We start from the raw sequence: 27,623 nt of genomic DNA on the forward strand, positions 1-27,623 counted from the left end.
ATATGTCTTTAAAAAATTTGTAATGATTGCCTCATATTTTGAAATATACATTATAATTAACTAGCTCAACTTCAGATAACATTATACTGTTTCACATGTAGGGCAGGTACCTTATAACAATGTATTTCCAATTCCTCCCTCCCATCCATTATGACATTGCTTTCATTCTTTTCACTTATTCGTATGCTATCTTCACCTGATACATTGTTACTATTATTACTTTAAACAATTATCTTTTAGATCAATTAAGAATAAGAAAAATAATAGATTCTGCCTTCATTTATGCTTGATCTGATACTCTTCCTTCATGTAGATCCAAGTTTCTGACCTATATAATTTTCATTCTCCCTGAAGAATTTTTTTTTTTAACATTTCTGGTAGGCCAGATCTGCTGTGATGAATTCTCTCAATTTGTATTTGTCTAAGGAAGTCTTTATGTGTCCTCTTTTGAGAGGTAATTTTGCTAGATATAGAGTTCTAGTTTGGTGGGGTTTTTTTCAACACTTTAAATATCTCACTCCACTCTCTTCTTGCTCACGTAGTGTCAACCTTAAAATAAATACAGTCATGTGCCACGTAATGATGTTTTGGTCGATGGTGAACCACATATTTGACAGTGGTCCCATGAGATTAGTACCATATAGCCTAGATATGTAGGAGGCTATACCATCTAGGTTTATGTAAGTACACTCTATGATGTTCACACAACAACAAAATCACCTAATGATGCATTTCTCAGAACATATCCCATTGTTAAATGATGCATGACTGTAACTGACAAATTATAAAAGCAATGTTGAGTTTGTTTGGATATAGCAGAGGAATTGCAATTTGGGACAAGCAGATTATAACAAACTATAGGCAAGTCCAAGGAGACAAAGGGGATGATCTGCTTTTATTAGTTTTTAGGAGGAAATTGGAGAGGGTTGTTTTGAACAAAAATTCATTGGAAGAGAACCAGGGTTCAAAGATGTGATGGTTTCTCATTGGCTGCACGTGGTGGACAGTTTGTTGTTACTAAAGCATGTGGAAATCTTCTTTCTTCCTGCTGGTTTATGCAAACTGCCATGAGTGATACACGTGTGAGAGGTCTCCCTTTGTGGCTTCCCAACTCCATTTTAAATTAGGTTTCCTTATTCATTTTTCACATTTCCCCCTTTTTTTTTTTTTTTTTTTTTATTAATGTTATGATGGATTACAAGCTTGTGAAATTTCAGTTGTACATTTTTGTTAGTCATGTTGTGGGTACACCACTTCCCCCTCCGTACCCTCCCCCCACCCCCCCTTTTCCCTGGTAACCACTGATCAGATCTCCTTCTGAATATACTAATTTCCACCTATGAGTGGAGTCATATAGAGTTCGTCTTTCTCTGACTGACTTATTTCGCTTAACATAATGCCCTCCAGGTCCATCCACATTGTTGTGAATGGGCCAATTTCGTCTTTTTTTATGGCTGAGTAGTATTCCATTGTGTATATATACCACATCTTCTTTATCCAATCATCAGTTTCTGGGCATGTAGGCTGGTTCCACGTCTTGGCTATTGTAAATAATGCTGTGATGAACATAGGGGTGCAACGGACTCTTGAGATATCTGATATCAGGTTCTTAGGATAGATACCCAGTAATGGGATGGCTGGGTCATAGGGTATTTCTATTTTTAACTTTTTGAGAAATCTCCATACTGTTTTCCATAGTGGCTGTACCAGTTTGCATTCCCACCAACAGTGTATGAGGGTTCCTCTTTCTCCACAACCTCTCCAACATTTGTCGTTCTTGGTTTTGGATGTTTTTGCCAATCTAACGGGGGTAAGGTGATATCTTAGTGTAGTTTTGATTTGCATTTCCCTGATGATTAGCGATGATGAACATCTTTTCATGTGTCTATTGGCCATATTCATATCTTCTTTTGAGAAATGTCTGTTCATGTCCTCTGCCCATTTTTTGATCGGGTTGTTTGTTTTTTTGTTGTTAAGCAGTGTGAGTTCTTTGTATATTATGGAGATTAACCCTTTGTCGGATAAGTGGCTTGTAAATATTTTTTCCCAGTTAGTGAGCTGTTTTTTTGTTTCAATTCTGTTTTCCCTTGCCTTGAAGAAGCTCTTTAGTCTGATGAAGTCCCATTTGTTTATTCTTTCTATTGTTTCCCTCAACTGAGGAGTTACAGTGTCCGAAAAGATTCTTTTGAAACTGATGTCAAAGAGTGTACTGCCTATATTCTCTTCCAAAAGACTTATTGTCTCAGGCCTAATCTTTAGGTCTTTGATCCATTTTGAGTTTATTTTGGTGTGTGGTGAAAAAGAATGGTCGATTTTCAACCTTTTCCATGTGGCTGTCCAGTTTTCCCAGCACCATTTGTTGAAGAGACTTTCTTTTCTCCATTGTAGGCCCTCTGCTCCTTTGTCGAAGATTAGCTGTCCATAGATGTGTGGTTTTATCTCTGGGCTTTCAATTCTGTTCCATTGATCTGTGGACCTGTTTTTGTACCAGTACCATGCTGTTTTGATCACTGTAGCTTTGTAGTATGTTTTGAAATCGGGGATTGTGATTCCGCCGGCTTTGTTTTTCTTGCTCAAGATTGCTTTAGCAATTCGTGGTCTTTTGTTCCCCCATATGAATTTTAGGATTGTTTGTTCAATTTCTGTGAAGAATGTTCTGGGGATTCTGATTGGGATAGCATTGAATCTGTATATTGCTTTAGGTAGTATGGACATTTTAACTATGTTTATTCTTCCAATCCATGTGCAAGGAATGTCTTTCCATCTCTTTATGTCATCGTCAATTTCTTTCAAGAAAGTCTTGTAGTTTTCATTGTATAGATCCTTCACTTCCTTGGTTAAGTTTATCCCAAGGTATTTTATTCTTTTCGTTGCGATGGTGAATGGGATAGAGTTCTTGAGTTCTTTTTCTGTTAGTTTATTGTTAGTGTATAGAAATGCTACTGATTTATGCACGTTAATTTTATACCCTGCTACTTTGCTGTAGTTGTTGATTATTTCTAATAGTTTTTCTGTGGATTCTTTGGGGTTTTCTATGTATAAGATCATGTTGTCTGCAAACAACGCGAGTTTTACTTCTTCGTTACCTATTTGGATTCCTTTTATTTTTTTTCCTGCCGAATTGCTCTGGCCAGCACCTCCAGTACTATGTTGAATAGGAGTGGTGAAAGTGGGCACCCTTGTCTTGTTCCTGTCCTCAGAGGGATGGCTTTCAGCTTTTGTCCATTGAGTATGATGTTGGCTGTGGGTCTATCATATATGGCCTTTATTATGTTGAGGTACTTTCCTTCTATACCCATTTTACTGAGGGTTTTTATCATAAATGGGTGTTGGATCTTGTCGAATGCTTTCTCTGCGTCTATTGAGATGATCATGTGGTTTTTGTTTTTCATTTTGTTGATGTAGTGTATCACGTTGATTGACTTGCGGATGTTGAACCATCCCTGTGTCCCTGGTATAAATCCCACTTGATCATGGTGTATAATCTTTTTGATGTATTGCTGTAATCGGTTTGCCAAAATTTTGTTGAGGATTTTTGCATCTATGTTCATCAGTGATATCGGCCTATAGTTCTCCTTCTTTGTGTTGTCCTTGTCAGGTTTGGGGATCAGAGTGATGTTGGCTTCATAGAATGTGTTAGGGAGTTCTCCATCTTTCTCAATTTTCTGGAACAGTTTGAGGAGAATAGGTATTAAGTCTTCTTTGAATGTTTGGTAGAATTCTCCAGAGAAGCCGTCTGGTCCTGGACTCTTGTTTTTGGGGAGGTTTTTGATTACCGTTTCTATTTCCTTACTTGTGATTGGTCTATTCAGATTCTCCATTTCTTCCTGATTCAGTTTGGGGAGATTGTAGGAGTCTAGGAATTTGTCCATTTCTTCCAAGTTGTTCAATTTGTTGGCATATAGTTTTTCATAGTATTCTCTTATGATCTCTTGTATTTCATTGGTATCTGTTGTGATTTCTCCTCTGTCATTCCTGATTTTATTAATTTGCGCTTTCTCTCTTCTTTTCTTGGTGAGTCTGGCTAGGGGTTTGTCAATTTTGTTAATTCTTTCGAAGAACCAACTCTTTGTTTCATTGATCCTTTCGATTGTCTTTTTTGTTTCAATATCGTTTATTTCTGCTCTTATTTTTATTATTTCCCTCCTTCTACTGACTCTGGGCTTTGTTTGTTCTTCTTTTTCTAGTTCCGTTAGGTGTCGTTTGAGGTTGCTTACGTGGGCTTTTTCTTGTTTAGTGAGGTGAGCCTGTATTGCGATGAATTTCCCTCTTAGGACTGCTTTTGCTGCATCCCAAATGATTTGGTATGTTGTGTTCTCATTTTCATTTGTCTCCAGATAATATTTGATTTCTTCTTTAATTTCTTCAATGATCCATTGTTTGTTGAGAAGCGTGTTGTTTAGTCTCCACATTTTTGCACCTTTCTCTGCTTTTTTCTTGTAGTTGATTTCTAGTTTAATAGCGTTATGATCAGAAAAGATGCTTGATATTATTTCAACTCTCTTGTATTTATTGATGTTTGCTTTGGTTCCCAAAATATGGTCAATCCTTGAGAATGTTCCATGTGCACTTGAGAAGAATGTGTAACCTGCTGTTTTTGGATGAAGTGTTCTATATATATCTATTAAGTCCATCTGGTCTAATTTTTCATTTAATTCTATTATTTCCTTGTTGATTTTCTGTCTGGATGTTCTGTCCATTGGTGTTAATGGTGTGTTGAGGTCCCCTACTATTATTGTATTGTTGTTGATGTCTTCTTTTAGTTCTATTAAGAGTTGCTTTACAAATTTTGGTGCTCCTGTGTTGGGTGCGTATATATTTATAAGTGTTATGTCTTCTTGGTGGAGAGTCCCTTTTATCATTATATACTGTCCCTCTTTATCTTTCTTTATCTGTTTTGCTTTGAAATCTACCTTGTCTGATATTAGTATAGCGACACCTGCTTTCTTTTGTTCATTATTAGCTTGGAGTATTGTTCTCCATCCCTTCACTCTGAGTCTGTGTTTGTCTTTGGGGCTGAGGTGTGTTTCCTGGAGGCAGCATATTGTTGGATCTTGTTCTTTGATCCATCCTGCCACTCTGTGTCTTTTGATTGGGGAGTTCAATCCATTTACATTTAGAGTGATTATTGAGACGTGGGGGCCTACCACTCCCATTTTGTGTCTTGTTTTCCGGTTTTCTTCAGTTTCCTTTGTTTCTCGTCCCATGGTTTAATCTGTTCTGATGTAGAGCTGCTACTCTCTGTTGTTGTCCTTCTACTTATCTCCTCTGCTCTTGGTTTTGTAGCCCCTTTCCTTTTTTGGATTTTTCAGGAATGAGGGTTTTCCTGAGGATTTCCTGAAGAGGAGGTTTTGTGGCAATGAACTCCCTTAATTTTTGTTTATCTGGGAAAGTTTTTATTTCTCCATCGTATTTGAAGGATATTTTCGCTGGGTAGAGAATTCTCGGCTGTAGATTTTTGTCCTTCAGATTTTTGAATATATCATTCCACTCTCTTCTAGCCTGTAAAGTTTCTGCTGAGAAATCTGCTGATAGCCTGATGGGGGTTCCTTTGTAGGTTAGTTTCTTTTGCCTGGCTGTCCTTAATATTTTCTCCTTGTCGTTGACTTTTGCTAGCTTCACTACTATATGCCGTGGAGTTGGTCTTCTTGCATTGATAAAGTTTGGAGATCTATTGGCTTCTGTCACCTGAAGATCCATCTCCCTCACCAGATTTGGGAAGTTCTCAGCCATTATTTCTTTGAATAGGTTTTCTGCCCCTTTCTCCTTCTCTTCTCCCTCTGGTATACCTATAATCCTTACGTTGCATCTCCTAATTGTGTCTGATAATTCTCGGAGAGTTTCTTCATTTCTTTTAAGTCTTGCTTCTCTCTCCTCCTCTGCCTGCAACAATTCTATATTGCCATCTTCCAAATTGCTAATTCTTTCCTCCATATTATCGGCCCTACTGTTCAGAGCATCTAGATTTTTCTTAATCTCCTCTGTGTTCTTCATTTCCAATATTTCTGTTTGGTTCTTCTTTATCGTATCAAACTCTTTTGTGACATAGCTCCTGAACTCGTTGAGTTGTCGGTCAGAATTCTCTCTTAACTCATTGAGAATCTTAATGATGGCTGTTTTGAAGTCATCGTCATTTAGGTTATATATCTCATTTTCTTTGGGATTGTTTTCTGTGTATTTGTTGCTTTCTTTCTGTTCTGGAGATTTAATGTATTTTTTCATATTGCTTGATGTTGTTGATTTGTGCCTCCGCATGGAGATAGAGTTTAGTTGCTCCTTTCACTTGTTTCAGCTGCTGCGGTGGGAGGAGCAGCTGTTTATATTTCACCAACCAGGAACCCTGTCCGTAGTTGCTAACTGGGCCTGGGCCCCTCTTCGTAGCCACAGTGGCCCTTTGGATTCCCTCCTCTGCCGTGGGGGCCGTCACAGGGGGGCTTCAGGCTGCAGGTACCTACTGTTGCAGCCCACCTAGATGTGCTCTCTCCTTGGGGTCTGCAACGGTGTTATGGGCTTTTCCAGCGGCCAGGGGTGGGATCACTTATATTTGTCGCTCCGTTGCTGTCGGCACCCACCAAATCTCACTTGTCCTCTATGGGTCGCAGGAGAGCTATTGGCATCTTCTACAGTCTGTGGTTAGTACACCTAGCTATGCTGCTTTTGCCCTGGGGTCTTCCAGCCTTGTGGCTGGCGGCTGGGTGCCTTCTACTGGTGCTGTGCAGAGGCTTTCCCTAAGGCTGCTGTGAGCCTGTAGGGTTTCCCCCTAGGCTACTAAGCTGGGTCTCTGGAACTCTCTCCAGCCCCAGTCCTCTCTGAGATCTCCGGCAATCCCTAGCCTCACGGGGTGGGCAACGGCAGCTGGGGGTCGTCCCGCCCTCAGGGCTTCTCTCCGGGCCTCTCCCGGAGCCGTGAATGCTCAGCGTGGCCCCTCTGCTAACGGCAGGCAGAGAGTTTTGTCTGCTGCCCGGGCGGAGCTCCGGCACTTCCCCTCCGGGTCGCAGGACCGGCCTTTGAAAGTTCCCCCCGCCCCGGTCCTCTCCGAGATCTCTGGCAATCCCTAGCCCCACGGGGCGGGCAACGGCAGCTGGGGGTCGCCCCGCCCTCTGGGATTCTCTCCGGGCCTCTCCCGGAGCTGTGAATGCTCAGCGTGGCCCCTCTGCTAACGGCAGACAGAGAGTTTTGTCTGCTGCCCGGGCGGAGCTCCGGCGCTTCCCCTCCGGGTCGCAGAACCGGCCTTTGAAAATTTCCCCGGCCCCGGTCCTCTCCGAGATCTCCGGCAATCCCTAGTCCCACGGGGCAGGCAACGGCAGCTGGGAGATCTCCGTGCCCTCCATGTCTCTCTCTGGGACCCTCCAGGCACCCCGAGCACCAGGCTGGGTCTCCCCGCCAATGGCGGGGAGAGAGTCTCCCCGCGGGCTCAGGTGTGCAACTCCAAAGTTTCCCTCTGCGTTTAGGAGTAATTGCAGGGGGTTTAGGTAGGGTTCTGGTCACCTGTTTCCACTGTCGCTCCTCTGTTGTGTTCTCGCTCCTGCCCTAGATGTGTGTGGATCCTCTGGGGGCGTCCGTTGGAAGAAAGCCGCTTGCGGGTACTAGGCTGCCCGTCGGGGTCGGAGAGTTTTCACCTATTTCCACATCCTCCCGGAGGAAAGTCCATCCGCCTTCCGATGTATAGTCGCGTGGGTGTCTCAGACGTCCTGAGATGCTGTCTGGATATCCTTTGTCAAGCGATAAGTGTCCAAATAATTGTAGACTCGAAGGGGGAGAGACAAAGAGGACTACTCACGGCGCCATCTTGGCTCTTCCCCACATTTTCCCTTTTGATCAAGATCTTTCTCTGAAACCATAGGTGATCAAGCATCAGGTCATTTAGTTATTAAACATTTTTGTCCCTTTGTGTCCCTCGGTGCCAGGGAAGACCTTTCCCAAGAGTCACGTCCCATGTTGAGGAGAGGGCAGGTGGTGATTGGAAACCACAGAGGCCACATTCGAGCAACAAGGAAGGTAGAAGTAGGGGCTCTCAGGTGTTTTCTACTCTTAAGTTCATATCTTGTCTAGGTTGTAAGCATTGGAAATCATCTTGAAGCACTGAACTAAGATCATTCTATTTGTGCATCTTTTCTGCAGAGATTTGAAAGGCAACAGGTACAAAGTTTTAAAGTGAATATGCAAAACAAAATTAAAACTGATGTAACAAATCCAGTTTGCGTAATTGTCCTGAGTCATGATCCTAGGCCTGAAGGTGGCCAATTGAACAAGTCAGAGGACCATGGGGAGTCAGGTAAAACGTGTACCCAGTGCACTTATTTCCTACCTTTGTGCAAGTGGGTTTCCATTTCCCCAGAGGAATTTATCCATGTATAACAAGTAGTAGTAACTACCATACCTACCCCACCTTGTTCAGCTAGGAGATAGTCTGAGGCAATTAGGTTATCCATTACTACCTTAGCTAAGGAATCTAGTGACCATTGTTGGGTTGCTATTGCCTTAGTGGTGGAGTCAACTGTGTTACCAAGGGTAATAGATGGATTTCTAATCATTCGCTTATTTACGTGTGCTCCAGGCCAAGGGAGGAGGAAAGAGGCAAACCCATACTCATGGACCCCATCGGGCAGTCCCCATTTAGTTCTTTGATGTAGGCCTAAGGGGTTGGCCCAGTGGTTGATATCAGATAGATTATGAATGGACAGTGGAGCAACTAGGTTTGCTAATAAGCATTGTCCTCCCATTTGCCAACTATCTAGACATTCAAAGGCCCAGGAGTGGTGCCATTCTCCACAGACAAAAATGAAACCGGGTGGAGCACAGAGGACTCTGGCTAAAGTATCATTATTTGTGAATCTGCAGGAATGGACCTATTAGCATTCATTAACCAGGGGTCAGTCATGTTTTAGAGGATTCCTCCAAGTCGAAAAGACCATTCTCTAATGTGATGGCATAAAGTACTTGGGTTTGAGTTGTCTTTTGGATGAAGGTTATAAAGGGTAACAGTGCAAATGGGGTGGTTGCAATAGCATCATATTTTTAAGTTTATCTGGGATGGTGCTATCATTGCCATAGTCGACAGGTGTTTAGGAAGAGACAGGGCATGGGAAGGGAGGTTGACAGAAATTTCATTCTGTAGCTTTCACTCTGTAGGAAGTCAGGTAAAATTTGCAGTGGCATTAGAGAAAAGTGAGAAATTTGTTACAGGATGGACTAAAGGGTCACTGCTGTCATGGATGGACCAGAGTTTCTGGTGGCAAACCTGACAATTAGATTAGTTTATCCCTTTTGCAATGGATTGAGAAGTGTACATAAGAGCATTGTCTTTCCAAGAAAGAGTGGGAAAGAATAAGGTAGGAAGGAACAACAGGAAAAGGGGACTGAGGCCTTGTCTGGTCATCTTGGGAAAGCTGTCTCCTTCGGTTGTCATCTGCTTCAATTCCTGGAAATCTTTACTTTTAGGTCACCCATTGTTGTGCAGGTCCAGTGAGGGTTTGGGGCTTTCTTTAGATGTGACACATGGATCCAAGAGTCTATTCCTTGGAGTTTAGTGGCACAAGTGTCGGTTAACAGTACCTGATAGCGGCCTTTCCAGTGGGCTTGAAGAGAATCTTTATGGAGATGTCTTTTCCAATAAATGAAATCTCTGGTTGTAAAGTGTGATGCTTAAGGTCTTAATTTCCCAGGAGAACACTGAAAGATTGTTCTACTGGTTAATTTCAATAGAAGCAATTAGGCCTTTATAGTATAGAAGTATGTCCCCTTTTATCACCTGTGGATTGAAAGAAGCAGGAGCTAGGTGCGTTGGGCACCCTGTGACCGTCTCAAAGGGTGGGAGTTTGTGTTGCAAAAAGAGTAGACCTGAGATTTAGAAGGACCAATGGCAGTGCCTTTGGCTAGGGTATTTGAAGGGTTTCTACAAATTTTGCCAAATGAGTCTTAATGTTGCGATTAGTTTGTTCACTAGTCTTGAATGAGGGTGGTAAGCATGGTGAAAATGTTCTAGAACTGGCCAAATGGCACAGACTTGTCGAAGCACTTGACCAGTGAAGTGAGTTCCCCAGTCACTTTGAAGTTTTCAAGGGGGGTTTCCCAGACAGGGATCATCTTTTCTAATAGAATTTCAGCCATGGAAAAGGCAGTAGCCTGTCTACAAGGAAAAGCTTCTGTTCAGTGAGAAAACATACAAACTATTACCAAAAAGTATTTATATCCCTGAGATGGGAGGAGCTGTATAAAATCCATTTGCCAAACCTTGAATGGCCCATTAGGCAATTTAAAGTGTCTGGGAGCAGGACAGGTTTTCCTAAAGATTGTATTTTGGGCATGTGGGGCAAGCAAAGGAGGCACTTTTTGTGGCTTTACAGATATTTCCCCACTGGTATTGTTCGTAAACGTTATCGTTTTTCAGCAGACCAATGATCTCATACGTCTACAGTAGTCAGTGATGAGAATTTTAGAGTCTCTGGCAGGACTGGATTTTTATTTGACCCAAACCAGAGTTTTCTCTTTTTATTGAACTAACAGGTATTAGATTTCCAATATTGCTTTTCCTTTTCTGGGGCCAATTGTTGGGCATCTCTAGTCAATTTTTCTAGATTATCATTTGAGGGAGCATCCCTTTGGACCATGATAGAGGTTTGGTTGTTGGTTCCTTTGAGAGCAGCGTTCTTGGCAGAAATATCAGCAAGGTGGTTTCCTTTAGCCTCCAAGGAGTCAAATTTGTAATTCCCAGGAAACTTAGTAATTGCTAAGGCAAATGGTAGGTCTATGGCATCTAATAATTCCTGAATATAAGGGCCATTCTTTATCCTATTTCTGCTGGAGGTAAGGAAATCTTGCTGTTTCTGTAGCATTTCAAAATTGTGTGCTACCACAAAGGCATACTGACTATCAGTATAAATGTGTGCAGTTTTGTTTTTGGCTAAAATCTAGGCTCGAGTAAGAGTCTATAATTCAGCCTATGGAGCCAAGGTAGCTAAGGACAGAGGTGCTGCCTCCATGACTTCAAAAGGAGTTGCAATAGCATACTCAGCACAGTATTTACCATTTTCATCTTTCAGGTAAGAACCATTAGTAAATCATGAAAACTCAACATTAGCTAAAGGGGTTTCTTGTAAGTCATCATGGCGGCGTCAAGAGGTGATCTGTCAAAGTTAAACAGTCCTGTGGAGTTTTGTCTGTTGAAGAGGGAGAAGGGCTGGCAGGGTTAAGGTTATTACATGAGCAAGAGTTTGCTATGAAGTGCAGCCAGCAGGAGAATTTCATAGGAAGTAAGGTGACTTGCTGAAAGGTGTTGAGTATGGTAGGAATTTAGAAGAGCTTCAACAGCACGAGGAACAAGGATAGGAGGGGATCTCATCTGACTATTTCCTCAGTGGCCTTTACTAGGACGGCAGTAGCAGGGATGGCCCTGAAGCAACGGGGTATCTTTGTGCCATAGGATCTAGTTGTTGACGGTAAAACCCTATGGGTCAATGATGATCTCTGTATTTCTGAATAAGGACCCCAAGGGCATTTCCTTCCTTTCTGTAAATGAAGTGGAAAAGGCAAGTTGGTAATTGGGGTGCCCAAGGGCTGGCAGGCTTATTAAGCTCCCCTTCAAGGTCTGAAAGGTCACGTCATCCCAGTCCTCCTGGATAATAGGGTCAGGTTTGATGTTTTTTAACCAAACATATAGGGGTTGGGCCATGAGAGAAAAGTTTGGAATCTAGTTACTGCAATAGCAAGCCAATTCGAGAAAATCTTGTAATTGGAGTTTGGTTTGGGGCTTGGGAAGTTCAGAATGCCATGGAACCTGTCTGGATCTAGCTGTGGCCTCTGTTCTGAGATTAAATGTCTTAAATAATGAACTCGAGTTTGAACAAACTGCAGTTGTTTCTTAGAGACTTTGTGTGCCTTTACGGCTAAAAGTTTTAACAGTTGGTTACTACTCTTCTGTGAAGAGGTTTGAGGATGGGAGCAGAGAAGCACATCATCTACATATTGTGATAAGGCAGAGCTTCTAGGAAACGTTATATCATCTACATCAGCTTTTAAGGTTTGTGAGAAGTAAGAAGAATTTTCAGTAAAACCCTGGGGCGTTACTCTTCAGGTGTTTTGTTGTCATATAAAGGCAAAGAGTGATTGCCCTTATCCACAGGGATCCTAAATAAAGTGCCGCACAAATCAATTATGGTGAAAAATTTACTTTCAGTAGAGATGGAGGCTAAGAGTAGAGGACTGGGAATAAGGGTGATGAGGGATAATATTGTTTATGGCTCAGAGGTCTTTGACAAATCTCCAAACATAGCCATTGGATTTTATAATGGGTAAAATAAGGGTATTGCAGGGACTGTTACAAGGGATTCTGAGGCCCTGGGCCTTATAATCCTCTATGCTTGGTCTGATTCTTTGTAAGGCCTCTTCATTTATAGGATAGTGATTAATTCTGGGGAGAGACTTTGAGGGATCAATCTGGATCTCGATAGGAGAAGCACTATGGATTCTACCAATGTTGGTTGATGATTTTGCCCATAGGGATGCTAGCAATTGATCCAATAGGGGTGAATGGCCACCATTTTCAGTATTAATTTTGGTATTGTCAGAGACAGTGTAGATAAAGGATGTCAAAGATGATTGATTTGATTCATTGGACTGGCTGTTTTGGCTCTCACTGTCAAATTCTAAAATTATTTTCCCCTTTTGGGAGAAAGAAATCCCTGCATGATATTTTTCCAAGTCTCAACCCAGTCGATGCAGGGGGTGGAGGTACTATGTAGGAAGTGATGGGTATTTCTTAGAGGGCCTAGACTAAAGGGATTGGGTTCAGAAACAGGAACCTGTTGAGGTTTATTAAAGACCTCCCTATTTGAACTGTTTTGGTACTCTGAGGCAGGGGCTGTTTAAATAGCAGTGGGGTTGAGCACCCAGATTGTAGCTCCAGTGTTGATAAGGACAGATAGAGATTCATTCCCAGTCGGGAGAGTTGTTTCTCTGAGCCGCTTGAGAGGAAGGATCAGGAAAAACCCCTGTGATTCCTCAGAGTCCCATCACTGGGAAATGAGAAGACAGTGGAAGGATTGGTTGGATGACTGTAGAGGCCTGGAGCATTTTACTTTATAGCAGTCTTTTTTCCAATGTCCTCAATTCTGTTGAAGTTGGAGATTAAAGATTTTAGGGTGTTTTTCTTAGTAGAATCATCTAGGGTGTGGACTAATTGGCTTGCCAAATTAACTCAGTCTGGCGTGGATGTAGTTTCCCATTCTATTAAGGTTCTTTTAATCAGGAGAGAAAGGTCTCAGTCTAGCCCATTAATGAACATAGAGTTGAATTAGAGTAGATGCCACATCCACTGAGAGACCAGAATTTTCCATAAACGCAATTTGGAGTTGGCTGTAATAATCATGCACGGGTTCATTGAGTTTTTGAGTGCAAGCTTAGATCTTATTCCAATCAACAGGTTTTGGGAAGGCTCTGGAATTGCCTGGTGGAGTCATGTAGTGATTCCACGAGCCTGATCATATAATAGGGCAAGGAACTCATCTTTCATCTGCAATTCTAGAGGTATCTCAGAATCATCCCAGTTGGTAGTTTTCATCCACTGTTGGGCTTGGCCTTTGCCGCAAACATATGGACTAGTTGATATAAGTCTGAGAAACCAGGTTGGCAGGTCTGGACAACTATATAAATTCCTTGGCGAATCTGTAAGGGTCTTCAGTTACTTTAGGGAAGGCCTTGACTATAGCTTGCAGTTCAGGCTTAGTCCAGGGGACATATGAAATTAGGGGCTTAGCATTGGAATCTTCAGAAAGTCTAATTTTAAGAAGGCAGATTCTTTAAGAAGTTCAGAGAAAAAGGGAAGCTTGGTGAGAGGATTAGAATGAAGAAGTGCAGGGTCCAGAGGAGTGGGGATATCGCAGTAGGAAAGAGGAAGTTAGTGTTGGAGGTGAAGGGGAAGAAGAGACCTCTGATGCCTTTTTGTCTTCTTTCAATCGTTTATTTGCCTCAGTTTACAAACGGTTAATTTGTAAAGAGGCAATTTTGGAGTCCTGAATACCTGTGGAAGCCTCGAGGTACCATTTGAAATAGACATCCCATTCAGTTTGTTTAATTCCAGTGCCGCTGTCTTCTAACTTAGTTCTGAGAAAAACGAGTTTGGGGAGATTAAAAGTTCCCCATTAAAGTTCTAGATTATCTTTAGTTAGGTTGGTCCATTTAGTTAAAAATGCACATGAGGACAGCTGTACTTTTTAAACATAAAACTAGCCAGGGTTCTGGAAGGAGGCTGCCCTGAAAGTGTTTAGAGGACTGGGATCCCATAGCTCAGAAACAGACATGCAGAAAACAGATGAGTACAGTTGTGCGCTGCGTAATAACATTTCAGGCAGTGACGGACCACATATATGGCAGTGGTCCCATAAGATTATAATGGAGCTGAAAAATTCCTATTGCCTAGTGACATAGCTGTCGTAACATCGTGGTGCAACACGTTACTCACGTGTTTGTGGTGATGCTTGTGTAAACAAACCTACCGCACTGCCACTTGTGTAAAAGTATTGCACATACATTTATGTACAGTACGTAGTACTTGATAATGATAATAAACAACTATGTTACTAGTCTATGTATTTACTATGCTGTACTTTCTATCCTTATTTTAGAGTGTACTCTTTCTACTTACAAAAAAAAGTTTACTGTAAAACAGTATGCTGTGTTCCACCAGCAGCAGCCTCATGCATCTCGTGTTTATTGCGTTTCTTGATTGTATGCTTGATTTAATCTTGTGTTGTTTTGTTCATCACGGCCCCTAAGCATAAATAATCCATTGCTAATGTTGCCAGTAAGAGGCCACATTGAGTGATTGACTTGGAAACGAAATTAAAAGTGGTTAAGGACTATGAAGGTGGAAAGTCAGTGATGGTTGTTGTGCGCCAGTCAGGTATGTCACATCCCACCATAGCTATGATCTTGAAAAATAAGAACAAAGCAACAGAAGCTGTTAAAAGATCTGCTTCATTGAAGGCAATAAGACTAACAACTCTATCAGAGAGAAACTTCTAATGACCTGGATTGAAGACCAGACACAGAAGTGTGTCCCTCTCAGCACCATGACGGTCACGGGCAAAGCAAAAAGTTTGCAGTGTTGAAAGAAAAGGCTGGATCTGACTACGATGTTGAATTTACTGCTAGCTCTGAGTGAGTTAAACAATTCAAAAATTGTTATTCGTTACATAAGGTGAAAGTGAGTGGTGAGTCTGCAAGTGCTGATGTGAAGGCAGCTGGAATCATTTTTGGAAACTCTACATAAGCTGATTGCGGAGGAAAATTACTTGCCAGAGCAAATATTCAATATGGATGAAATATTCCTATTCTGGGAATGGATGCCTGAAAGGACTTTCATCCATAAAGAGGGTAAGTCAATGCCAGGTTTCAAGGCTTTTAAGGACAGGATAATAGTCTTGCTGGAGGACAGTGTTGCAGGCTGCAAATTGAAACCCTTTGGGATCTGGCACAGTGAGAACCCCAGGGCCTTCAAGCATATCTGTCAATAAGCACACACTGCCATTGTACGACAGGAGCAATAAGAAGTCATGGATGACCCAGCTCCTCTTCCAAGATGGCCTCCTGAATTGCTGTGCCAGCGAAATAGAGAAATATTGTTTGGAGAATAACATATCTTTCAAGATTTTGCTTATTGTTGATGATGCTCCTGGACATCCTCCTTTTATTGATGATCTTCCTCCCAATATCACAGTGGTGTTTCACCCTCCAAACACCACCTCTTTGATCCAACCAATGGATCAAGGAGTTATAGCAGCTTTTAAGGCCTATGACCCAAGGAGGACCTTTGCCCAGGCTCTTGCTGTAACTGAGAAAGACACTGAGAAGACACTTATGCAATTTTGGAAGGGTTACAACATCTGTGACTGCATCAACAATCTTGCTAGGACTTCGGGGTGTTGTCACCACGGAGTGTATGAATAACATCTGGCAGAAGATGTTCAAGAGAATTGTCCATGACTTCAAAGGATTTGCAAAGTATGAGGAGGTTGCAAAAATCAACAAGGCTGTGGCTGAGGTGGCAAACAACTTTAACTTGGGTGTAGATGAGGATCACATTGAGGAGCTCCTAGGGCGGTTCCTGAGGAATTGACTAATGAGAAGTTGTTGGAACAGGAATGCGTGGCTGAACAAGAGGCAAGAGAAAAGGAAACTGCAGAAGAAAAAGAACCCTGAAGAAAATTCACAGTGAAGGTTTAGCAGACACTTTTGCAGACCTTGACAAGCTCCTTGAAAACTGAAAACATGAACCCCAGCACCAAAAGGTTTTCTTTAATAGAGAGGAGTGCTCATGATGCATTATCTAATTATAAGCAAATCTGTGATAAAAAAAGAAACCAAGCAAACCGCCGTGTTTCTGGGCATATTTCAGAGAAGAATCACACCTCCTCAAGAAGAGCCTCAGGCGGGTCCTTCAGGAGGTATTGCAGAAAAAGGCATTGTTGTCATAGGAGATGACAGCTCCATGTGGGTTATTGCCCTGAAGACCTTTCGGTGGGACAAGTTGTAGAGGTGGATGACAGTGATATTGATGATCCTGACCCTCTGTAGGCCTAGGCTAATGTGTGTATTTGTCTTAGCTTTTAACACAGAAGTTTTAAAAGTAAAAAAGAAATTTTTTTTAAATAGGAAAAAGCTTATAGAATAAAGATATAAAGAAAGAAAATACTTTTTATAGCTATACAATGTGTGTTTTAAGCTAAGTGTTAATACAGAAGAGTCAAAAAGTTAAAAACATTGAAAGTTTAGGGGCTGGCCCCGTGGCCGAGTGGTTAAGTTCGTGCGCTCCGCTGCAGGCGGCCCAGTGTTTCGTTGGTTCGAATCCTGGGCGCGGACATGGCACTGCTCATCAGACCACGCTGAGGCAGTGTCCTACATGCCACAACTAGAAGGACCCGCAACGAAGAATGTACAACTATGTGCCGGGGGGCTTTGGGGAGAAAAAGGAAAAAAATAAAATCTTAAAAAAAAAATTAAAAGTTTATAAAGTAAAAAAGTTACAGTAAGCTAAGGTTAATTTATTATTGAAGAAAGAAAAGATTTTTTTAAATTTAGTGTAGCCTAAGTGTGCAGTGTGTGTAAAGTCTACAGTAGTGTGCAGTGACGTCCAAGACCTTCACGTTCACTCACCACTCACTCACTGACTCACCCAGAGAAATTTCTGGTCCTGCAAGCTCCATTCACGGTTAGTGTCCTATACAGGTGTACCATTTTTTATCTTTTATACCATATTTTTTACTGTACCTTTTCTATGTTTAGATAAGTTTAGATACACAAATACCTCTGAGTTACAGTTGCCTACAGTATTCAGTAGAGTAACGTGCTGTACAGGTTTGTAGCCTAGGAGCAATAGGCTATACCGTTTAGCCTAGGTGTGTAGTAGGCTATACCACCCAGGTTTGTGTAAGTACACCCTGTGACGTTCACAGAACAATGAAATTGTGTAACGATGCATTCCCCAGAACATATCCCCATCGTTAAGTGACACGTGACTGTATATGAACATATAAAAAAAAAGGGGGGGAGCAAACCGTTAAGTAGCTGTAATAAGATAGTTTTTAATCTCTTTGAATTAGAATTTTCTCCACACTGAGCATGTAAAACAAAATATTGAAATATGCTGGATTCTGAAGTTGGTATAACATTGTAATAACTAATTTAAAGTTTTATCTTTCATCAGGACAGATAGATTATTCTCATTTACTTAATTTACATTAGGAAAAGTTTTGAATGTGAACGTACATGATAAATGTTTACATTTATGTGTTGCTTAATGATGGGGACATATTCTGAGAAATGTGTCATCAGGTGATTTCATTGTTGTGCAAACATCATAGAGTGTACTTACACAGTCCTAGATGGTATAGCCTCCTACACATGTTGGCTATATGGTACTAATCTTATGGGACCACCATCGTATATGTGGTCAGTCGTTGACTGAACCATCATTATGTGCGTGACTGTATTAGCATAATACTTCCTTTATTTGTGGAGTTCCATATTACATTTATTTGAAGGATTTTGATACTAAAAACAAACTTAAAAACTGCACTGGTTCATTCTGCCTCATTTTAAGGTTTAAATTTGAATTGTGAAACTTATCCTAGGTGATCTTCCTGAAATTCTAGTAAACTGCTGCAGGTTGGTACTTATCATGGTGGATTGCTTCCAGTAGATTGGTTGTCCTCAGGGATTAGCAATTGAAAACAGAAATAATAGGAGCTAATCAATATTTTAATCCATGAAAATAAGAATCTAAAATAAATTTATATTTATCTGTATAATAAACAGGATTAGGAGTAACTCACTGCCTTATGTAACTTACTGCTTTGTATATAATAGATGCTCAGTATTTTTTCTCTAAACCTGAAGTGAAATAGTGTTAGCCATCAGAGTTGCTAGTTCAAACAAAAATTATTTAACCAAACCCATTTTTTACCCCTGCCTCTTATTCTGTGATGAAGGACTCTCTTTCGTCTAGGTCCCTTAGTTGCTTTGTTCTCACTGAGTAAAATGCCACAGCCCCTGCCCCCGCCTGGATAGTGGATAGTCACAGGGCTCCCTTGCAGATTTCTTCGTCTCTGCTCAAAAGTCCCCTTAGCAGTTGAGCTTTCATCACCCTGTATAAAATAGCCATTCTCCCCCAACTGCCCTCGTCATATTTCCTTGCTTTGTTTTTCTCTCTAATACTAATTTTCTGACAGTATATATACATTTGCATGTTTATTTGTTTGTTTTCTGTTTTTCCTCATTAGAATATAACTTCATAAGATGGAGTCTTTATTTTGTCTCCTATATTGCTAGCACATTGAACAGTACATAGCAGGTGCTCAGTAAACATTTGAATGGATGTATGAGCCTTGAATTTCCTTCTTGCTGTTTCTGGAAGTTCTGGTTAGATTCTAACAGTGTCTTCAAATTTCTTCATGTGTTGCCTAAAATAATTTGGAGTACTTGTGTACCCTCTTGGACAGTTGCAAATCAACATTTTATGTTTTTTATCATACGTTTAAATAGAGTTGCGTAGGATGTAATTTTTGGCATATTGTAAATATTGTGTTTAAATAGAATTGTGGCGTTACTCTTTAAAAGTATCACAGTGATTTGATATCTATCAATATTCATTTAAAACATACGTGCACAAGTTCTTATTTATAGTTGGATATTTTTCATTATTCTCTTTCTCCTTGAAAGGAGAATTTCCGTTTATTTCCATTCCACTTTTACCACATGAATTTCTCCTAATGTAATAGTTTTGTGCTTAAGAATAACTTAGTAATCATCCTATTGTACTTGGAACAAAAAATCTCTTCGTAGCTTTTATGATAAAAAACAGTCAGCAAACTAGGAATAGAAGGGAACTTGCTAAACATGGTAAAGGGCATTTATGAAAACCTGCAGCCCACATTGTACTAAATTGTCAGAGACTGAAAGCTTTTTCCTTAAAATCAGGAACAAGAGAAAGATGCCTGCTTTTGCCACTACTATTTAACATTGTACTAGAAGTCCTAGCTGGAGCCACTGGGCAAGAAAAATATAAAAGCCATCCACATTGAAAAGGAAAAAGTCAAACTACCTATTTGCAGTGACATGATTCTGTATATAGGAAACTTCAAAGAATCCTCATGCACAAAAAAACTAGTTATAAGCAAATTCAGCAAAGTTACTAATTTCAAGGTAAACATTAAAAAAGTTGTTTTTTAATACAAGCAATGAAAAATCTGAAAAGGAAATAAAGAAAAAATTTCTTTTATAATAGCATTCAGAAGAATAAAATACTGAGGAATAAATTTAACCAAGGAAGCAAAACACTTGTACACTGAAAACTACAAAACATTGCTGGAAGACGTTCCAGGTTCATGGGTTGCAAGACTTAATGTTAAGATGGCGGTACCACCCAAAGCAGCCTGCAGGTTCAGTGCAATGCCTATCAAAATTCCAAATGCCTTTCTTGCAGAAATGGAAACGTTGATCCTCAAATTCATGTGGAATACAACAGGTCCCAAATAGCCAAAACAGTACTGAACAAGAAAAACAAATTTGGAGGACTCACAGTTGCTGATTTCAAAAGTTACTACAAAGCCATAGTAGTTTTAAAACAGTGTGGTATTGGCATAAGGATAGACATATAGACCAATGGGATAGAACTGAGAGTCCAGAAGTAAACCCCTTGATCTATGGCCCGTTGATTTTCTACAAGGGTGCCAAGACCATTCAGTTGGGGAAGGATAGTCCTTCAAAAAATGGTGCTGGGACAAGTGGGTATCCACATACAAAGGAATGAAGCCGGACTCCTACCTCACTTCATATCCAAAAATTAGCTCCAAGTGAATCAAAGACCTAAATGAAGGTCTTTGGCCTAAAACCGTAAAACTCCTAGAAAAAGACATGGGGTAAATCTTTATGACCTCATGTCTGGCAATGGATTCTTAGCTATGACACTAAAAGCACAAGCAACACAAGAAAAAATAGGCAAATTGGAATTCATCAAGATTAAAAGCTATTGTGCATCAAAGGACATTATCAAGAAAGTAGAAAGATAACCTGCAGAATGAAAGAAAAATTTTGCAAATTCTATGTCTGATAAGGTTCTACTATCGGAATATATGAAGAACTCATACAACTGAACAACAAAAGGACAACTAAACTTAAAAATGATAGAAAACATGAATAGACGTTTCTCCAAGGGAGATATACGAATGGCCAAGCACATGCAAAGATACTCAGTCATTAAGGAATTGCAAATCCAAACTGCAGTGAGATAATATGCTTCAGCAGGTCCAGCAGTTTGGCTATAATAAAAAGAAATTGGAAAATAAGTGTTGGTAAGGATGTGGAGAAATAGGAACTCTTGTACACTGCTGGAGGGAATGTAAAATGGTGAAGCCCTTTGAAAAGTTTTAGAGTTTCTCAGAAAGATAAACAGAATTACCATATGACCCAGCAGTTCCACAACTAGGCATATACCCCAAAGAATTGAAACTAGGTGTTTAAATGAATACCTGTACACAAATGTTCATAGCAGCACTATTCACATAACCAAAAAATGGAAACAACTCAAATGCCCAACAGTGGATGAATGGTATATACATAACACTGGAATATTAGTCAGCCTTAAAGAGAACTGAAGTATTGATACATGCTACAACATGGATGAACCTTGAAAACACTGTACTAAATCAAAGAAGCCAGACACGAAAGGCCACATAGTGTGTGAGTTATTTTACATGAAATACCCAAATAAGCAGATCAAAAGAGATAAAAAGCAAGGGAGTGGGGGGAACTGGACATAGGGAGAGATTATTTAAAGGATATAGTGTGTTCTTCTGACATACTGAAAAAGTTTTGAGACTAGAGAGAGTTGGTGATTGCACAACATTGTGAGGGCACTAAATGCACTGAATTGTACATTTTAAAATGGCTAATTGTATGTTATGTGAATTTCACTTAAAAAATGTTTGTAAACCTAACTTTAAAACTTTTAAAAATAGTATAACCATACAGTTTTAAGTGCTTTAATATTTCTTCTGAGTGGTTACTATAGTTGTTGCATGATAAATGTTTTTTTGTTAAATAGTGATTTTATTTTTTTTAAAGGTTTTTTTCTGATTGTCGTCTTCTTTTTTTGGGGGAGTGGTGAGGAAGAGTGGCCCTGAGCTAACATCTGTTGCCAATCTTCCTCTTTTTTTTCTTCCTCTCCTCAAAGCCCCAGTACGTATTTGTATATCCTAGTTGAAGGTCATTCTAGTTCTTCTATATGGGATGCTGCCACAGCATGGCTTGATGAGTGATGCATAGTTCCACACCCAGGATCTGGACTGGCTAACCCGGGGCTGCCGAAGCGGAGTGCACGAACTTAACCTCTCGGCCACAGGGCCGGCCCCGTAAATAATGATTTTAATTAAATCATTAAAAGTGAAATTTGTAGGAAATACATCTTCTCTTAATGGTCTGGATTTTTTTTTTTTTTTTTAAGATTGGCACCTTGGCTAACAACTGTTGCCAAGCTTCCTTTTTTTTTTTTTTTTTTTTTAAGGATTGGCACTTGGGCTAACAACCGTTGCCAATCTTTTTTTTTTTTCTGCTTTATCTCCCCAAACCCCCCCTGTACACAGTTGTATGTCTTAGTTGCATGTCCTTCTAGTTGTGGGATGTGGGACGCCGTCTCAACGTGGCCTGATGAGCGGTGCTATGTCCGCGCCCAGGATCCGAACCCTGGGCCACCGCAGCAGAGTGTGCAAACTTAACCACTAGGCCACGGAGCCGGCCCCAGTGGTCTGGATTTTTTAACGCTTTTAGTTCATATATCCATGGATGAATGCTAAAAGGTTCAGCATCAGTTCTCTTCCTGTTTTATCTTCTTTTATTTTTTTTTTACACCTTTAATCCCATAATCATTGTTTATTTACACGTGAACCCTGATCCTCATAATAGGCTTATTGGTAGGCTTTCTGGGAGCGATTGCAGGTGGCAGGGTCTCCAAACGTTTTGGATTTGCAGCGATAAGAGATCAACTACCAGCAGGGTCCAGTCATACTAGAAGAGCCTATCTTTGATCTCCTTGGAATCCTAGCCACATATTTCTCGCAATAGGCCAGCAGGGCTTTGGAGGTGGACTAGCGGATTTTGTAAATCTGGACCACGTGGCCACCACCATTTACATGGACACAGAGGTCCATGCCAGCTAATCGCTCCTTGCCCAGAAGCAGAACAGGTTCTAGTAGCTTGTATTGCAGCCATCATGTTAGATTATCTCCAGAGGTTTCCCATTCACCTGATGAGGCCGTTGCCCCCTGTGCAGTGGGTCAGGGCTGTAGCCGTCTTCTTGCATCCCAAGACCCGCACCGATTGCAGAGGTCCCTTGGATGGCATGGCTGCAGGTGTAGACAACAGATCCTCATCCTAAGGTGCTAAAAGTGGAAGAAAGCCTTATGTTATGTTTTGTTAGACTCAAGTTTCTGAGAAACATGTTAATCTAAGTAAGTAGGTGGTAATGAAAGGAGTTTTGTTATGTCAGTGTCACTCAGTTTTGAACTTCTGTGTCATATGCCAAAAAGCACACAGTGATTTCATGTAAAATTTAGTTTTAATGACTTATCAGCTGGCAGCTCAGAATTTCCTTCAGTTTTTTTTGAAACTGAACAGTTGGAAAATACTTTACTTGCATAAGAATTTGATGGTCGTTAGAGTCATTCACTATTTCCTCAACACTTACACCACTGTTTCCAGTTGGCCCTATGTTTAGTGCTTCAGAGGTTTTTGCCTCTCAGGGAAATATATCATGGTAATAAAAGACAAGTTAGAGGAATATCTTTCTTTTGTAAAATGAAAAAAACATTATTGTTAAAGGGGAAAAGGAAAAGGTGAACTCTCGTGACACAGGCAGAGCAGTTTTTGAAATAAATATGTACAGAAGTTGAAGATCTTCTGATGCCCTTAAAACCTATCTATGCCCATGCACCTCTTGACAAGTCTTTAAGTACCTGCAGGGTATTGAATTCTCTGTGAGGTCTTGTATAAAGTGCTTCTTACTGCCTGTCTTCAGATAAGAATCTTTGAATAGCTTGGAACTTCTGTATACTGTGAATAAAAAGATGAAAAAAATAGAATTTGGCCCCAAAGCTCTTTCTTTGAAAATGGCTTTATTTCTTTTGTGTCTGGAATAAATATAGACTTAATATAAAATTCTTTAAAATTCAGTGAATTAAAAGTGTTGCCTTCTTATATAATTCCTTCTTTAAAATTTTTCCCAGGTCAATGAATGGTCATTGAAGATAAGAAAGGAAATGAGAGTTGTTGACAGGCAAATAAGAGGTAAATTGTCATTTTATGTCTCCTATTCTCAACTCCTTGATATATTTTGCATTAGTTCATAAAAATAAAATGATTCTACATACTGTAAGACATAGTATATTCTTATATTAATTATTTATAGCTGTCCTGATTATTTTGCTTTCTTATCATTATAAGAAAACAAGACATAATGAACTCAAAGAAACTTTACATTTTATGAGAACTAAATTTTTCCTCTGGTCTGGAATTCAGCTATTCAAGGAGGGAGGGGCCGTGTTCATCCATCTCTGATTTCCTAGCCTCCAGGTTAGTGTTGGAAACAAAGCAGTTGCTCACATACTTTGGTAGAGTAATGGCCTCCCAAAGATGTCCTTGTCCTCATCCCCAGAACCTGTGAATATGGTACCTTACCTGGCAAAAGGGACTTTGCAGGTGTGATTGAATTAAGGATCTTGAGGTGGGAGAGATTATTCTGGGTTATCTGGGTGGGCCCGAGGTAATCACAAGGGTCCTTATAAGAGAGAGGCAGTATGTTGAGAAAAAGTGAGAGCAAAGCGGATGTGACCACAAAACCAGGTGCTGGAGTGACGTGCTCTGAAGATGGAGGAAGAGGCCATGAGCCAAGGAGTGCAGTTGACCTCTGGAAGCTAAGGGGCAAGGAAGTGGATTCTCCCCTGAAGCCTGCAGAAGAAATGCAGCCCTTCCAACACCTTGATTTTAGACTTCTGACCACTAGAATTGTAAAAGAATAAATTTGTGTTGATTTAAGCTATTAAAAAAAGAGAACTATATAAACCTCTTCCTACTTACAAAGAAATGATTTTATGGAATTCAAATTAAATAAATTGTGTTAGGTGAAGAATGCAGTTCCATTTTCACTACTCTAGTTTATCTTAGCATGACTGTAAATTGAAGAAAATATATTTCTAAAGAACGTTGATTGCTGTTTGAGTACCACTTAAAATAAAGGTAACTTGCAAAGAGATAGTAATGTTTAAAACTTTGGTGATTCTTATTACTTTCATGTTTGGAGAAGAAGTAATACCATAGAGATATCCCAATATCACTCCCTTAAAAAAAGAATGGAGAGAAGAATTCCACTCCCAGCCACAATGGAGTAATGTTTTCGGACTTGCACTCGCACTCCCTTTGTAAATAAATTAAAAACTGGACAAAATCTTTGAAACAACCCTTTTGAAATATTGGACAACTGGCAGTGCAGGATTTTGATTGTTGAGAGAGAGAAGACAAAAGGAGAGAGCCCTAATATGACCCTGATTTTCTTCCTGGAGAAACTTTCTGGGTTGTAGCACATGGGTGAGGATTCCAGACAGAGCGTGGTGGTCTCACTGAGTTGAGGAGACAGAGATCAGGGTTCACGGAGGCTGCAGCAGCTGGACTTTGTGGGGCAAAGCATCAGAGAGAAGGTCAGTATCCAGAGAAAGAGCTCCAGATATCTGCATGGGGTCCCACTGAGTCTTTAGCTGAACCCTAAGCTGGACATATTTAGAGGGAGATTCAGGAGGTTGGGCAAAGAACAATTGTTGGTGACACACCTGCTACCAGGAAGCTGTAGGCTAAACAATTCCCACAGCTAACAAAGGATTGAGAGATGGTAGATTTCTGATCAGATGCTATGAAGAGACTATGTTGAACATCTGGGACATTCAGTCGAGACCCCAGAAGGGTCACCATATTAAGGCTGAAGTAGCCCTAGATTAAAGGCTACTGTAAACCCACACCTACAAAGCTTAAAAACAAGTCTGGAAAGCTGATCTGCAGGCCACTTAACTGCCTGCCAAAATAAAGCTGAACATAAGGAAGAACAAAAAGTTCAGACACCTGAAAATGAGACATTCAGAGTGTCCAACATTCAATGAAAAATTACTAGGAAGCAGTGGGAAAATGTGACCTAAAATCAGGCAATATAAATAAACCCACAATAAAGAGAGATTATCAAATAAGCAACGATTCTAAACAGCTGCTATAAATATGTTGAGGAGTTTAAAGGAAAACGTGAACATAATGAGATAAATAGAAGGTAGAGAAATAACAAAATGGAACTTCTAGAGATGAAAGATCTTAAATAAAATAAAATGAAAACTTCACCGAATGAGTTTAACAAGCAGATTTAAATACTAAGAAAATAAGATGAGTGAAAGTGGAGATAGTAATGCAAACTGTCCACACTGTAGTACAGAGAGAAAAAAGTGGAAAAAAAAACAGCGTTAGTGACCCGTGCAACAATATCAAGTGGTCTAACGTAATTTGAGTCTCAGAAGAAGAGTCAGGAAAGGATCTCATGAAATAATAGCTGATAAAAACTTTAAACCCACAGATCCAAGGAACTCAATGAACTTCAAAGAGTATCAACACAAAGGAAACAATACAAGGGCGTATCATAATCAAATTACTGAAAGTTAACAATAGATAAAACTTTCTGAGGAAAAAAGACACATTAAATACAGAAAGCAATACGAATGATTCAAAATTTCTTATCAGAAACAATGCAAAGCAGAACATCTTTAATATGATGAAAGAAAAACCTGCACATTATCCTAGAATTCTATATCCAATGAAAATTAGCATTCAAAGGTGAAGGTGAGGTAAAGATATTTTTATACAAAAGCCAAGAGAATTTGTTGCCAGTAGATCCACAGTACAAAAAATGTCAAAGGAAGCTGTAAGCTGAAGGAAAATCATACCAGATACAAACTGGGATCTGCCCCGAGAAATGCTTCATGGTGGAAATAGTAAGTACATAAGTAAATATAATTTTTTTCTCTTTTTAAAAATTGTTGCCTGTTTAAAAATAATAATGTGGGGCTTATAACATATGTATAAGTAAACTGTATGACAATAATAGCACAAACAATTGGTTAAAACCTCATAAATTCAATTAGTGTCTCACAAGCCTTATTTGTTTCTGTTTTGTGCTTTGCCCATTGTATACCTTTTTACCTCCATCACTCATGTATCTTGTTAAACAGTCTTAAAGCCCTGTCTTTTTCGTGGTGTTTCCTGTTATTTCTCATTCATAGCAATTTTTTAGTTAACTCTAACATGGTATCAGGAAAAGATCCTGAATTTTGGAGTTAACACTACCAGGTTTAAACTCTGTCTTTGCTATCAGTTAGCCATCTATCTCCATTAAAATTGTTTGAATATCATAGAATTGTTCTGACAACTGAATCTGTGAATGGATGTAAAGTGTTTAGGACAGTACCTGGCATGCAGTAGAGGGTTTACTACATTGATGATGATACCAAGAAAAAAACACCAGGGTACTTTAGATAAAGTATGACTTTGAAGTAATGTGATTGCTTTAAATGTTATGTACATATAAGGATTTATCATAGAAACACTTCCAGGGTCTTTCATTTGGTTTTATATTAGCAGGCAAGGTGAATGGATTTTTTTCTTTTTTAATATTAGTGCAAAAAAGAGTACCTGTAAGTCTAATCTATGATCTTAGAAGTCAGGATGTTGGTTACCCTTGTTGTGGCATGACGAATTATGGGGGACATAAGGGGACCTTATGGCATGTGGTAATATTCTGTTTCTTGATCTGGTTGCTAGTTACATGGATGTGTTTAGTTTGTGAAAATCTACATAGCTCTACAGTTATGTGTACTTATCTATATGTATGACATACTTCAATAAAATGTTTAAAGAGAAAAACAGTAGTACCTTCAATAAAGCAAAGTAGTTCTCATCTCCTCATGGAGGACTCATGGGAGTCCACATTTTTAGCTTTCAGTCAAATGTAACACATTTAGAGCACTCAGGATAGGCAATATTAGATTGAA

The 27,623-nt window shown here is 39.9% G+C and overlaps 1 protein-coding gene across 1 annotated transcript in view; it reads left to right on the plus strand.

Moving 5' to 3' along the window:
• The window catches only part of CHMP3 (charged multivesicular body protein 3), a 74,346-nt gene that overhangs the window by 13,171 nt on the left and 33,552 nt on the right, over positions 1-27,623 (plus strand). The window contains exon 2 of the mRNA XM_046661009.1: positions 23,775-23,835. Coding sequence (XP_046516965.1) covers positions 23,775-23,835 — 61 coding nt within the window. The remainder of the gene's footprint in view (positions 1-23,774; positions 23,836-27,623) is intronic.

Source organism: Equus quagga, chromosome 5 (assembly GCF_021613505.1).
Source record: "Equus quagga isolate Etosha38 chromosome 5, UCLA_HA_Equagga_1.0, whole genome shotgun sequence".
In the NCBI taxonomy this organism is placed as follows: domain Eukaryota; kingdom Metazoa; phylum Chordata; class Mammalia; order Perissodactyla; family Equidae; genus Equus; species Equus quagga.